At 35.3% G+C, this 15,662-nt stretch overlaps 2 protein-coding genes across 4 annotated transcripts in view; one reads left to right on the top strand and one right to left on the bottom strand.

The window, feature by feature from the left end:
• PAX9 (paired box 9) overlaps nucleotides 1-11,406 on the top strand; it is a 16,373-nt gene extending 4,967 nt beyond the window's left edge. Inside the window, exons 4-5 of one of the 3 annotated variants that reach the window (XM_023751494.1) lie at nucleotides 8,874-9,096; nucleotides 9,918-11,406. In XM_023751494.1, the coding sequence (XP_023607262.1) occupies nucleotides 8,874-9,096; nucleotides 9,918-9,979 (285 nt within the window). In that variant the 3' untranslated portion in view covers nucleotides 9,980-11,406. Of the gene's footprint in view, nucleotides 1-8,873 lie in introns of all 3 variants that reach the window. The other 2 variants (XM_023751495.1, XM_014453296.2) reach the window with 2 other exon arrangements.
• A 1,426-nt stretch (nucleotides 11,407-12,832) lies between these two features.
• The window catches only part of SLC25A21 (solute carrier family 25 member 21), a 512,936-nt gene continuing 510,106 nt past the window's right edge, over nucleotides 12,833-15,662 (bottom strand). The window contains exon 10 of the mRNA XM_023751496.1: nucleotides 12,833-13,309. Within this exon, the coding sequence (XP_023607264.1) occupies nucleotides 13,248-13,309 (62 nt within the window). The 3' untranslated portion in view covers nucleotides 12,833-13,247. The remainder of the gene's footprint in view (nucleotides 13,310-15,662) is intronic.

The following is a 15,662-nucleotide window of genomic DNA, read 5'->3' as shown; positions in this document are numbered from 1 at the left end:
TTCCCCTCGCCCTCATAAGTTCTTGGGTTGATGATGGAGCTCGTGGGTCAGTGTCTCTATAACCCCCGAGATCTGCCTGATACGTGGTAACTGTGACCCGCGCCTAACCTACACTAGCACAGGTGGACGCCCCCCTTCTTTTGATTATCTGTGAGTCCTGGCGCCAGGTTCTTCGGAGGAGAATAGAGCCCGCATTGAAGGAGGGCGGTTTATTTTGTATCGCACGCGCCCCGGTCCCGTGTTGCCCCCGCGCACATCTGTTTCTTTTTTTTTGTGGGGAGAGAGGGGGGCGGGCGGCTGCCCTGCGCCCCGGGGCCGGGGCTCCGCGTGGAGGGCGCTCCCGGGGCGGGAGAGCAGCCCCGCGGCTGCGGGAGGTCGGGGCGCCCGCGGGGCCTCCTGCTCCCACTCCCGCGCACTCGGCTCCCCGAGGACCCGCGGCGAGGCTGGGCCTGCGGGTGAGAAGGGGCGACCAGATAAACTTAATAAAGCGACCATCCGCCTGTTAGACGTCACGTCGGAATCTCCCAAGGGAGCTTAGTGCGAAACCTCAAATTATACGGACCGGCTGTGGACCGTTTAATTTTTTCCCCTGTCCCTCCCCCGACCTTCCCAAAGAAAAATTAAGCCACCGGGCTTCTTCTTTCCTTTCTTTATTTTATTTCTTTTTTTCTGAGAAAGACGAAGCAACCACAATAATAAAAGCCCAAGAGTTCTGAGTCTAAAGTCACCACCACGCTAGAATCAGGACTTCAAAGCCAAAGCTCTCAAAAACAAACAAACAAACAAACAAACAACCTTAAAGCAGAGTAAGGTTTTATGAGCCGATGAGCAGAGCTTGGCAGGTTTGAACATTTCTTAATATCAAACTCCAATCCCAAAGCCTCAAAATACTTAATTTTCATTTCATGATTTTGAAGTCATAAAACTTGCAATGTTTTCGTATATGTAAAAACCAGCTTTTTAGGTAACTGGAACTTGTTACTTTATTCACTTGGGGAGAAAATCCTAGTTGTTATTTTCTCTAACAAACCCATTTCCACTTCCTCATTTCTCTCGTATTTTGTTAAAAAAGAGTCAGATACATATTAATAGTCTCCCATGATATATAGCAGAGAAAATAGCAGCAAAGAGAGTCCCTTTTCTGAATCTATTCCTACTGTGAGAATGCCAGAGAGAAATTATAAGAAAGTTTGTCATGTTCTTGTACCAAAGGGCCCTTAATTTGTAACGAAGAGGCAATATCTACAATGGTTAGGAACTCTGATCTTCTAGTACCGTCACCACAAAAGTGAGTTATTTAAACATTTAGAGCCTTAATTTCTTCATCTGTAAAATGGGGAAACAATAGTTTCAACCTCAAGAGATGTGTGAAGAGTCAGTGGGGTAATGCAAACATGTGGCACATAGAACGCATTCATTAAATACTACCTGTGGTTACAAGCGGTGGTTAGAGATTAACTTTTGAAAACAAGCAATTTTCAAATTCAGAATATTCTTTGTTCAGAGGCCTCATAGTCAAAAAAGTGTCAAGGTATTTGGTTACAAACAATAGGAGCGCATATAAAGCAGCTAGCACAGTAGAAAGCATTTAACAGGTGCTCAGTGATCTTTATTAGGTCATCATTTCTTAGAATAACATCATGAAGAATAGAGTTAAAAAATAGTACCTAATTCCCACATATATTTGATGAACCCAGGATAGATGTGTGTGTGTGTGTGTGTGTGTGTGTGTGTGCGTGTGTGTGTATGTATATATATATGGCAGTGCCATAATCCAAAAACTTTTATGATAATTTTTGCTTTTTTGATTATAGATCTAGTATTGAAACTTGTTTAGAAATGGTCATCTATACAGACACTTCAAAACTAAACTTACCTATTTAAAATAAAAATAGAACACTGTTTTGAATGATCTACTCTGTATATTCTGAACGTTGAAAATTGATTACATTTAATTCACTGAATATTAAATCACTAAATTATCAGATTTATAAAAACAAGTAGTTTAAAGAAGCAAGTGGTCAAAAGTATTGTTCTAAATACTTAAGAAAACCAGGTTAAATTTTTTCCAGAAGAAAAGCCATATTTATATCAAATTTACATTTGGAAAAGTTCTTAATTGAAATATGCTAATCTTCTGCATTGCCATACAGTAAGATAATTCAAATGATGTAAAATTTCAAAACTTGAAAAGTTTCTAAAGACAATGAAACCAGAGATTACTCTATTACAATGATCAAAATAGTGCTTAATGCTGCAGGTGTGCTAAGTAGACTGTCATTTATGATTTTATTCTTAAACTAATTAATTATACATTTTGAAAAATAACACAGTTTAAAGCAAAAGTTAAAGATGTACACATAGCTACAGTTAAGTAATTCACTAGAATTAAAATATCCTCAATACAGGCATAACTAGCATTTTTTGGGATTTAGATACTCATTTCCTTGAGGACAAAATTATACAATTATACATTTATATTTGCTCTTAAACATGCAAAGGTAAGGGATGTTGTGTGTGTGTGTGTGTGTGTGTATCTTTATATTTGAACAAAATTTGAAAGACTTTGGTAAAAATATATTCTCAAAACTTTTACAATGATACTTTCAGGGCATTTGCAGTTGTTATTAAATAGTACAATATTACATGATCCCAGTTTTATTTTAGTATATAAAGGAGGAAATTGAGAATTCAGAATTATAGGATTTAGACCATAATCTATACCCAGAAGACACCTGTGAAATTACCCAAGAGACTGAATTGACAAGTGATTGTAGGTAGAATTGATTACTGTAATCTAATTTCCATTTTCATTTTAAATGCAAAGATGCCTGATTGCTAGCAATTAGAACCTTATACACATTGGTACACTCACCTATCTTTTGTTTTTAAAACATTAGTTTAGAATATTAAAATTTGTCTTACACATTAATATTACACTGTAAATGATAATTTATAATTCCATTGATAAATCCTTATTGCCTACCACTGAGGACATGAGAAAAATAATATTTATCAATTTTGTCTTTTTTTCACCCACACTATATATTGGGCTAGAATTCTTTAATCTCATCTAATTCTGAATGGCAACAATGTTCTCTGGTTCTTAATGGCTGGTTCTTTTCTGTTGAAATCATAAAACCTCTATTGAATGCAATTGAATGGCAAAAGAAATATATATAGAGAATAATGGGTTAGACTATAGCTATCCTTTTACAAGGTACTTAGTGAATCAATGTCTCATTTTATTTAAACAGTTTATAAACAGTTGTATAGCTTTTGAAAAATGTTCTACAATTGGGCAAACTTTCTCAGAAAACATTTTTGCAGATATGGTACTCTAATTAAAGTATCTGAATGGTAGATTGATAAGTTTTGAGTATTTTCATTTTTGGGTAGTATATATTTAACTCAGACAGCAAGCTTAATAAGATATTAACTACAAATAGAGATGTCAGAAATGAAGAAAGGTCTATAAATACTCAAAATTAAGAAAAAGTTCAGAGGTGTGAAAATAGTTGAATTTAGAGGCATAAATTAATCTGAACGTCTTATGAACATTTACACATTGTTTTTGAAATAAAGGTAGTATTTCAGAATATTGAATACAATTTTCTAGTGCATTATTTTAAAAACTGGCAGTCCTTGCAGACATATTGTTCCTGTAGACATGCTGTTCTTGTGAAAATGTTATTTTGCATTGGATTTTTTAAAATTTCAAATAAAGTTAATTTTGTGTTAAAAAATTTATCATTTTGTAGAGAGAATGCAATCGTAGGCTAATGCCAATAGTCTTTGAAATTCATAATGTTATCTATTATGTAAAACATTCTTTGTCCCAGTTAGCTTTTAACTACTAGTGTTTTAAAACAAAATTAATTATTACATATCAGTTAAATGTGTCTTATAAAATACAAAAGAGCTGACTAAACTTTTAAAGGCTACATCAATTTTAATAACATTTGGAAACATAACATTTAGAAAAAAAGCTTAAATGATCAGTTTTCCATTACCTAGAAACATGTAGATCTTCAGTGGGATAACTAAGCATAATTAAAATCCTTTGGATGAATGTTGAAGCCATATTTACAACTGTCATTTGATTTTATCAGGTTTGTTTTGCTAAGTTATTGCATATTGAACTAGGACGTTTAAAATGACAGTCAGAAAAATGATTTCACCAAAAAAGAAAGTCTTGTTTATGTTCAGATCTGAACCATATTCTTGCTTATGATATATATTGAGGTTGAAATTCTAGGTGAAGCACATCTCTATTTGTGGCTAAATCTACTTCATTTTAAAACCAAGGTAAACTCATTTTATCATAAGGGAAGGACTAGGTATAACTGATGAGTGGATAAAAGATTGTCAGTAGAGGATTTGGCACTGCTATTTGTATTTTCTTCAAGAGAGAAAATGTTCAGTAGACAATTTCCAGAATTTGAAGAATAATCTATAACCTATAATTGCCAGACAGTTGTCATACCAGGTTTTATTTTTTGTGGCCATTAGTGTTTGAATACTAACGCATTTCCATTTTCTTGGGGGTGGTAATAAATGGAACGCCCATCAACCAAATAATGAAATGGCTAGGTTAGAACTTTTGTTTACTTTTTTCAACAGCTTTATTCATTTTGCTTACTTAAAGTATAATACTTATTCTGTGATAAAGAGTACCTACATTTTTTAAAAGCAAGAGTATGACATGTTTTGCTTTCGAAAGGTTGCACTAACTTAAGTATACAAATGATTATGAAACACCTGTAATGTGTCCTGTTTTGTGGGGATATGAGATGATTAAGGCAAGTCCCTGTCCTCAAACTGTTTATAATCTAGCTCTTTGCCAATACAAATTATCAACATATTCACTTAAAAATGATATTCTTAAGAATTGGCAAATCTATATTTCTAACATTTAGAACCAGTGAAATGAACACATACTTTTCATTCATTCTTGTAATAACTTTAACCAAACTACATTGCATTTTATATTTTTTCTAGGTAATTTTCTTTAATGTTGGTGGGATAAAATCTGTCTTTTTCTAAAAATGTTCAACAAAACAAGTGACTTGCTTATTCAGGCAATACAATTTGATTTGTATTAGTAAATCTCATTCTCAAAATTAAATAGTTAATAGTTTGCTTCAGGGAGGACCCTTGTACAGTTCTTTGGAGGAAAGGATTATCTCATTGCTTTCAAGGAAGATGTGCATTAAAAAAAGGGGTTGATGGATTGAGGTCTTATTTATGGAATCTTTAGGTAAAGTCATTTTCAAAAATGAGATTTCCATTACATGCCCAATGCTGGGGTTTCATTTGGAAAATTTGTTTACTCTTCCCTGGGGATTCCATATTCCATATGTTGGTTGATTTATAAATCATATTTACAATCCAATTAAATAGAGTAATTTAGCATGTTTGCTCCCACTATATTTATGGTGTACATTTGGTAGTCTCTACTCAGCCTAACTAGCTTTTCAGATTAATTACATGCCCTTTACTGAAAACATTAAGCAGATTTGGGGTGTTTAAGAAGTGTACTCTTACTGGAAAGAATAAACAAACATCAATGCTACCTGTAGTTGTTTTCCTTTGAGGTGGAAAATTTTACTCTTTCAGTGATTGCTTCATAAATAACAATTACTTTACCCAGTAGAGATTTATATCTTTTACTAATGTCATGTTTCAAAATTAATAGTGAGAAAATTGATGTATTTAATGAGTCACTAGTATGAATGGTGAAGGTGGCAGTTACATTTTAAAGCATGTTTATTCTCTCATCTTGCTTATGGCCATTTCCCCCCTAAATTTCTAAATCTGAACTTTAAAAGTAAAAAGAAAAATTAAGACAAAACTTTTCACTCCAAATCTAGGTTGTAATTTAACCTGAGGGAAAGTCCAGAGCTATTTTTACACTGTTTAAATTTTAAAAAAAATTTTTAAGCAAACATTTTAGCCTCCTTTTGCCTTTTTGTGGATGTCAGATCTCTCCCAGCTTTCCTTCTCTTCTGCAATACAGAGGAGACTAAAATGACTCTGACTATATTGCAGATTTTAGAGAACTTTGAAATGTTTATACTAATAGGAATAATAACATAAAAGCAGGTTTGGTGCCTGACAAAGAAATGCAGTCATAGAATAAGTAAGGTGCCTGAAGGTAGCAGGGGCCTGCATCCAATGTTCTGCCTCCTCCTCATTCCCCGGAACTCTGACGTGAGACTGTATTCCAGCCTGGTTTCTCAGGGGGGACAGTCCTGGGCCAAAAAGAAGTGGGTGCATGTAAGGATATTGTAGACATTGCAACAAAACACTTGAGGAGCCCCTCATCAAGGGGGTGTCAGGGGAGGAAAGGGAAGATGACAAAGCAAGAATTTCAGAGAGCACTGTCATTTTGAAAGATAGAAAAATACAAAGATCAAAAGAATGGGAAGAAAAAAGTTAGTTACGATGATAAACTCACCAACAGGTTTTTTTCTACTAATGAGAGTTGTTTCTGTCATGTATAATGTTAGTAATCTAACCTTACGTATTTGTAAAATGTTGAGCAAAGATTTTCGTTATTTTAATTTGAACCTCAACACTTTAATCTTCATATTCTTATGTTATGATTCTTGGTGCACATTGGCATCAATAATATATATTAATTAATGCTAGAATGGAAGAGCCGAACGCAGATGCAACCATCTTTCTATAACTGACCTGGAATGATTCCTTTCCAAACTAATTCCTCATAGATTATTAGGAAAATCCCAAATAAACATGATCAGAACTACAATCTTGATGCAATGCTAGCTTTCTCCTGCAACTTGATAGCTTAGTATATTCATGCTCATCTGCCGAGAGCCTTAAAGTGCCTCCTGTGAGCCATTTTCTAATGAGCCATTCTCAGAAAGAAGGAAAAATATATTTTTTTAGAAGTTAAGAAACAGAATGAGGATACAGCAATGAGAATCTAGAATAAGAAAGAATATTTTACCAGTTGTTATCTCAAAATATGCCCTAGTTTGAGATTAAATTATGTCTGTCTTTCAATTGTCCAGCAAAAGCAGAAAAATATTTGCTACAGAAGATCCCGTGTCAGACAGGGGTGGTAACTTCTTTTAAACAGGGCCACTGACTTGCCAATTGCCCTAGAGTAAATGGCTAAAATCCTTAACCTGTATTATTGGGTATAAAAAGAGAATAAAATTTATTTATGTTAAATAGTGATGTGCAATGATTTCTTTGTTTAAGAGTACATATCAGCTTTTGGGACCCGTGTAATACATTTTAATTCAACATTGTGTTGTACTCCTTATATGTTATCTTATAATTATTATAAACTCAACAGTACAACACAGCCCTCATTATTTGATAAAATGTGTTGAATATTTCTTCGTGGTAGGACATACTCAAGAAATCTTAGCTTCCTTTCTCCTTCCCAATTTTTCGAAGAACAGGCACTTTGACAAACAGAACATGAGGTATATGCTCTTACAGACCAAGGACACAAGTTTAATTCCTTTACTTTTATTCTTACTGCCAGAAATTCATAATTTAATTCAGTTAAATCACACCCATGTATGTAGTCTACTCCAAATATCACTCTAAATTGAGAAAATAATTTTTGAGACCCCACCATTGCATTCTCAGAGATGTGTAAGTGAAAATAATATCAAAATGAATTAAATCAGAAAACAATTTCTATGTTGCAACTGAACTGGAAAAAGCATCTAATTAACATATGTCTGCTTTACTTACCTCTACGGATTAAATGAGTTTTACTAATAAGAAATCTATTATTTGCATTTTACTTTCACTAGGAAATATGTTGCTATGGAATTCATTCACATCACTACCAGGAAAAAGGATTTACTCTTTCTTTTTAAATCATGTAGAAACTAAAGGGAAAATTAAGTTATTTGAAGAAGGATGTTGAGTGTTCATGCCAAAATCAGATTGGAAATCAGGGTGTTTTTAGTGTTGTTAATAGTAACGATACCAACAATAATTGGATGCCAATAGAGTACTGGTTTCTAGGCAGATGTGCCTGCCAGAGCTGCTGCATTTTGTTTGCAAACAGATTTTACATGTAAATTCATTTCAAGAGATTTATCCATGTGGCTTTTAAAAATTCACATCATGGGGCCTCAAAACTTTGCAAGCAAATCTTCCAATTTCAAAACCACACATATGCAGTTCTTTTATAGTTGGATAGCCAGTTTCCTTTTTGATAAAATAGCTCTGGAAAAAATACCCCCAATCTTCATTTAAAAACCCTTAAAAGACAAACTGTCTGATTTTACATGTCCTTTGTCCAATAAGCATTTATAGCATGATGTTTTAAAATACCGTCCATGTTTTATTTAGCAAAAGTTGCACTCATTTTGAGTTTCTAAACTGACAGCCCACACTCTGTGCACCCCCCTTTCTGGAAATGAAAGCTACACCAACCAGGCCCTTCACAAATGGCTCAACAAAAGAGCCAAACAAAACCGAAGTACGGGGAAGGTTGACAAAGGCATATGGATAGCAGAACAGATTCTAAGAGTATTTAATCACCACTAATTCTTTCCTCACCCTGCATAGCCTTCCTATAATTCTGAATAGCAAAGCAAATACTGTGAATTTTCTGGTCATAGCCTCCTCATAACCTTTGTGGAAAGAATAATATCTTGTCTCTTGGCATTATGTTTGTTTAAATAGCAAGACTGTGAATGCCTTTAGAATATGCTTAAGGTCAAACCGTAAAAAAAAAAAATCAGAAAGTAGAATCAGAATATTGTTAGCTACTACCACTCAAAACTTACAGTCTGCTTCTCTCTAAGAACCTGTGAAATGTCAACTACTGAATGTGATTATTTTCACCTCTTCTCTTTTCCTACTCTTCTTAGGCACCAAATGGCCTCCCAACTGTGAGCAGTTTTGTGTCAGCATCCAGCATGGCTCCTTATCCTACCCCGGCCCAAGTGTCTCCTTACATGACCTACAGTGCTGCTCCTTCTGGTTATGTTGCTGGACACGGATGGCAACATGCCAGTGGCACCCCACTTTCCCCCCACAACTGTGACATTCCCGCGTCGCTGGCATTCAAGGGCATGCAGGCAGCCAGAGAAGGTAGTCACTCGGTCACAGCTTCCGCACTCTGATGGGAAGTTCCGTCTGCAACAGCTTCACCAGGCCCCCCCTCAGCACACCCGCCCCATCTCCCCCAATCTCAGACCTCACCCTCCTCCCCTCCCTCCCTTCTGCCTGGAGAGCTGGTTTTACGGACTCACCTCCTTTGTGCTGATGACACTTAAAAATTTCTTGCCATAACTTCTCTTTCACAGAAAACCTGACATGATGTTAGGATTCAAAAACAAAAGCAATATTAAGGACTGAATGAGACATTTGTGCTGCCCACACACTGTTTTAATGTAGTGAAGAAACCTGCACCCCTCAAAGGGCTTAAGGAACTTTTTAAATGATTCTTTGGTAAAACCACATGTGTATATTTATTCTAAATCAACCTAAACTTTTGAAACGTGCAATTGTTGAGATTTCACAAAATCAATAAAGGAAAATACATATAGAAAAAAGTTATGCTACACCCTCTAATCAAATAAGGTGACCAAATAAGCCTTAATTCATCATTAGGAAACCAATCAATAATTGATTTGAGTGATCCTTTATTTTTAAGAGATGACCTGTTTTGTTGGAGAATATATGTATAACACAAGCAATATCTGAATTTAGCTCCTCCCGGTATTTTGACTTGGTTCCAAATATGACAATGTTTATATTTCTATTAGTTTGTAAATATGGACTCTGGATGGTGCATTTGTGTTTTCATTCCATGGGGTGTCCCCCTCCCCCACTCCTCTATTTTTTCTTTCTTTTTGCAAAGGTGACTTTTTGGCAACGTTTTTGTCTCTGTTTGGTGGTGGGCTGCTCAGGCTCCTGGATCTGGACTTGCCATAAATTCTGTGTGTGCAGGGAAGGCTTCCACATCGCATGAAGGACATTTTCTTTCTACAGCAGAGAATTCGAACAACAGAGAAAACAAGCCAGTCTCCCATTCTGTGCCCTAATCAGACAACACACGTGCCAAGCATACAAAGACAAGGTGGAAAAGGTTCGAACAAGAAGGCTCTAAAGGAAGTCACTTAGAAACTCAACATTTAATGTGAAAAGCTTTGCAAAGACACTTAAAATGAACTTTCTGTTAAGAAAACCACTGTGAAACTAAATTGTACTGTTATCGTTGGCTAACCTGTGTGTTCAGCAATCTCATCCCAAAATTACGTTGTGATTTAAAGAAAATGGGAAATTCTGCTCTAATGAATGTAAAAATGGCTTGCTGTGAAGTTTACATTGTTGTACAGAAGCATGTTTCACATGTAGGTAAACTGGTGGTGGTATTAGTAATACAGATGCTATTTAATTTTTAAAATTTCCCTTTATTCATTTCTGGAGTTACAGGACACCGTTTAACTGATAAATCTTTCTAGACCGATTTTAATGTTAATAATAGAGCTGTGGGGCATATGTGTGTGTGAGCGTGTGATTATATGTTGCATTTTAAAACAATTGATTTTCTTGGGCAAAATTCTAGTTTTTAATCTCTTCTGTTTAGAATGTTCTTCCTGTTTGGCAATATAGGCTTAAAAATATGTTTGTAAAACATTGGTACAATTCACCTGTTGGAGAATTAATATATTGCAAGTTTTTGGTATTAATTCTGTGCAATAACTAAAAGGGCACATCACTAGATATGGTTGTTAGAGATGAGTTAGGTGATTTTGATTTCTTCCTATCTGTGCTGTGCACAGCCTATATGGCAATCAAGTTATCACATTGGTTTCACGGCTTCATTGAACACTCAGATGGCTAGATTAGCCAGGTTTTCAAATCACTAGGATATAAACAGTAAACAGATTTCTGACATACAAGTTATGTTCAAGGAATTGTTTTCTCCAAGCAGCAGATATCTTATAGAGAGCTTTGAACTGCATTTATTTTTAAAGCAATCGAAATTCAGTGCTACAAATAGAGGATTATAACTTCAGGAGAAGAATAAGCAGAAGGAGCAGATGAACTCTCAGGGCCATAGTCTTCCTTTGATCTTGTAAAACTCCTATTGACATCTGGAGTTCCTAGTCTGGTGAGAAAATAGACTATAAACCGAATGAAGCAAAGATACCAATCCAATATCTTGGTGGAGACTTTAAAACCATACCATACAGTGACTCTGCTGCCGTCTAGAAAAACTGACATAAGGTACAGAATTTTTCCTTATCAGATGTTTTTGGGTGGCTATTAGGAGTCTTTAAAAAACTATCAATTGTTTGTATGGAAACATAACTAAATGTTGTTTTCTTTATCTAAATTAAGAAATCTCTTGTTATTATGCTATTTATAATTTTTCTGGTTCTTGTATTTTTTTTTTAAAAAAATCTAATATTAATGCTATCAAAGTTTTCTTTTTTTCTCCCCCCTTCCCTTTAGGTCTTTTCTTAGCAACAGTGAATTCACATGAAATAAATTTAAAAGGACAACAGAAACCCTAAATACAATTTGCTATTTAAAGCAATTATGATTTAAAGCTACTCTTAAAAATAAGAGAAGGAAAATGGAATGAGATATGGGTTTTGGATTTTTTTTAAACATTATTATTATTGGTTAGCGTTGACATATTTCCTCTGTTTCTTAGCGGGTGAAAATGTTTTAAACTGGCAAATGCACTCTTCAGAGATCCTTTTCCATCCCAACCACATGGAGAGGTTAAAGGTTCAATTTCATGGACTCTGTGCAGGCAGTGCTCTCACAGGATGCAAGAGTATCACCTGCAAGGGTAGAATGCGGTTGTATAACAGACACATTCTTATTTCTCTTGTTGTTTTTTTCCCTACTTTTAATGACCCTCTTTTGAATATTGGGCTGAACTATAAATTAAAAAACACGCTGGAAAGGATGTACAACCGAAGGCTGTGTATGTATATACAGTATGTCAAAAAGCCTTTATTTTTATACTTCAAATGCTCTAAATTAATAAAAAGTAATAATTACCATGTTATCTTTTATTTTTTATTTTCAAAATGCTTTAATTACATAGCCTCATGGTACAAATATCCCATAGAAATAGTTAAGAACAGGTGTCACCTACAACGTGCAGATATTTTTGGTGACTTTTGGCTACTGAAGTAGCATCATTTAAGGATGTAGATATAAACTCCTTTGGTTATATCAAGGCCAAGAAGATATTTTTTTGGAGTGCATGTTAGTACAGGAACCTTTGAAATGCTAAGAATGTACTTCTATTTTGAAACATTTTTCCTGAATAATACATATTTTAACACTGCAAATATCATACTCCACACCTGTAGCTGTCACCAATAACTAATAACCTGGCAATGTACTTTACTTTGAATGTTCTTTTAAGAATGGCACAGGTAAGAGTTTTGAACAAAGGCATTTGGGTACAAATACAGACAGCAGACATGGGTCCAAGAAGTGGTTCCAATTTGTGATTTAATATGAACATATTTCAGCAACAAAACTTGTTTTCAAAGGGAACTATGTGAAGAAAAGTAGTTTAATATAACTTCATGTTTTCTATTTGTCATAAAAGACTGCAAATATCAGAAGTTTAAAGTATGACCTTATTTAAACAACAGTACAAAATATAAAGTAGATTTAGGAAAATATAGCTGAAATGTGAATTATTACTAGAAAACTGAACAGATTTGCATTTTAACATAAAAGTGAACATATTAAAAAGGCATTTTAGTGCACCTTTAAAATACTTTATTTGTGACTTTTACATATTATTTATGGAAGAGTTAAATTTTTAAAAAACTTTAAATTTTGGCTTTTTTTTTTTTTTTACTTTAAGCATTTGTTGGCCTCTTGGGGAAAAATAATTATCAATACAATAGATTTTCATTGTGAACCAATGTAAATAAAACATAGGTCACAAAACTTATATTGCTTTTATGAAATATTTCTGACTTCTACACTCTTTTTCTATATCCAGTTTGCATACCTAATTGCTTCATATTATTTTTATTCTTACAATTTTATGAATATGGCCATAACTATAGTCTCAAATTGTCTAGAGATAATTTTTGAAGTATCAAAATAGGTTCTGATCTTAGATTGTTTCCCCCTTTATAATTGTACATAAATTATAATTTATAACTGTATCCGATTAGCTGATGGATAGTTTCAAGGTGCTGTAGAGCAAATATCCATTATCTCCAGGGGTAAAAACACGTCATAGGCAATCACCAGTTCTCCTGAAGCCATGAATAGGTATATTCATAAACCAGCAGCATCACTGCACCACCTAGAAAAGAAAAGAGCTGGCTCTTATCACAATCCTGTAAAACAGGGATGTCTTTCCCCCTGAGAAGTCCCACGCAACCCAGCGGGCAGGGGCTGTTCAGAATCATCAGTTCTTGAGCTCCAATATATAGATATAAAACTACCGTGGAAAATTCTCAGAGCAAAATCAAGACCATCTTGAGTCTCCAAATACATTTCCCCCCCATGAGTTTCTGTAACTTTCATCATTTCTCATCAGATTCCTTTTCAGGCACTTTTAATTTTTAAAAGTAAATAAATATAGACATTTAGTCATGTAAGGCCATGTGGCTTTCCTGCAAACAGAAGCCTTCAGGTTCTTCATATGTAGGCAAAGGATTTATCTTTTTCAGTCCATAATTAGCATTGTTGTAGTTGCATTCAAGAAGAAAATCTCTAAGATGGTGCTTGACGAATGAGGCTGCTTTTCTCTTACAGCTTTCGATTTGGATTGCAATGTGAAAAATAGCTTCTGAATATTAAAAAAATATGTATTGCAAAACTAAGCTAGCTTTCAACCTCCTTTTGTTTTCATTCCTTTTATCTGCCTAGGACATATATGGATTGCACTTGAAAATTTGGTAGTAGGGGTGGGTGTCATAAGAGCACCATTTGTCTTGGTAGAGAAGAGTTATGTAACTGGCTGCAAAGAGGCTTGCTATGTAATATGTCAACAGGAATATGATACAGGAAAACAGGCACAACCCTGTTGAATACCTAGACATCAGGAGAGCATTTGTATGTGGGCGATTTTGTGTTCTATCTAATGCAGTAAATTGCACATGTTCTGTGTCCTTTAAGACAATCTCTATTTCTCCTTTCATGTCTGTGTGAAAACGATTACAAAATCAAAATGTGGACAAATATCCTCAGCACAGCTTAGAGAAGACTTGGCTGAATGAACAGAAGACTGACTTCTAACAGAAAGAAAGAGAACTTGATTTTCGTTCTTTTGTACACACTGCCATATGCTTTCTAAAAAACCTACAGGCTGCACATGTTTGTGTAACTTTATACCAAAGATAATTATCTGCCTGTAATTTTCATTTTTAACCCATGAAGATACTCTACTAGACCCGTCTCACTGCTGTAGCCCTCTTGGCGCTCTGGCAAGCGAGGAGGGATGCACTGCAGAGGGTTGTGGATATGTATGTAACTGCAGTGTTTACTCTTATTAACTATTCACAACGTAAGACAAGAACACACAGAACTGGGCTAGTTTACAGGCTAGTGATATTTGAAGTTTAAACCACAGACTTCAAGATTCTGCCTTCATGCGAGGTGCCTATCAGCAGCCACATAGAGTTGCTAAGGCTGTTACAAAACAAGATGAGATGCTTCTCCAGAATGAAGAATGGAAATTCCAGGCTCACCTCTCTCTCTCTCTCTCTCTCTCTCTCTCTCTCTCTCTCTCTGTCTCTCAAAAAAAATCATCTTACCTTACCTTTCTCTTTACCTTCTTTCATTTGAAGTTGGTAGGACTTGCACGTTTGGAATGAGAGTGAGGCCAGGTGTTAGAATGAGATTTCTAGTTACTCAGTATTGTTTAGCTTGGATAGAACATCCACAACAACCCTTTTCACTGGATTTAACACCACCACAACTCAGGATACCTCATGCAAAAACATTTTTAAAAGCCAACCAAACATTTGCATGCCTCTAACAAAACTTGGGGTCAGATTATTTAAAGAGTTTTGGATTAAGTTTCCAGCCAATTACCGTTTTAGTTAAACTCCCCAGGGTCATCACCCTTTTCAGGCCCACCCCCTCCTGAGAAAGCTGGGTTAGGGCCAGTCCTCTGATGTTCTCTAATGCTAGGTCTACTAGCAGGTTTTTACTGTGTGGTGAAGGAAAAACACCACATACAGAGAGAATTGCACTAAATCACCAATATTCTTATCATTGGGTCCTTTTTTTACAATTGGGCCAAAGACTAACAGAAGGCAGGTCTGAATCTCAAATGTGAAGCAAAATCCATGCTTAAATGCCTAGAAAAGTTGGGATAGATGGATCTGGAATTGAGGAAGTGTTTTCTAAACACAAGAAAGTGTGAACTGTTTACCAGCTTCAATTTACAGACTTTGTTCTATATCCCAGGTTGGTAGAAATGCTGGTTCATTGGGTTGAGATTTAAGGGTAAATGTGTACATGTGTGAGTACGGTAGGAGAGGAGGACATTGCTGTTAACAGAGGAATAGGAAAAGGAGAGAAGGGAGGAGGAGGGGGAGGTTCTAGGAAACATTACCAGGATGTCCAAGTAGGTGAGTGTGGCCTGGTTAAAAAAAAAAGTATATACTTCCGTACTTATTCACAAGGTTGCTTATAATCCAACACTA

Source organism: Myotis lucifugus, unplaced genomic scaffold (genome assembly GCF_000147115.1).
Source record: "Myotis lucifugus unplaced genomic scaffold, Myoluc2.0 scaffold_22, whole genome shotgun sequence".
In the NCBI taxonomy this organism is placed as follows: Eukaryota; Metazoa; Chordata; class Mammalia; order Chiroptera; family Vespertilionidae; genus Myotis; species Myotis lucifugus.
This window is presented reverse-complemented; position numbering and strand designations above follow the sequence as displayed.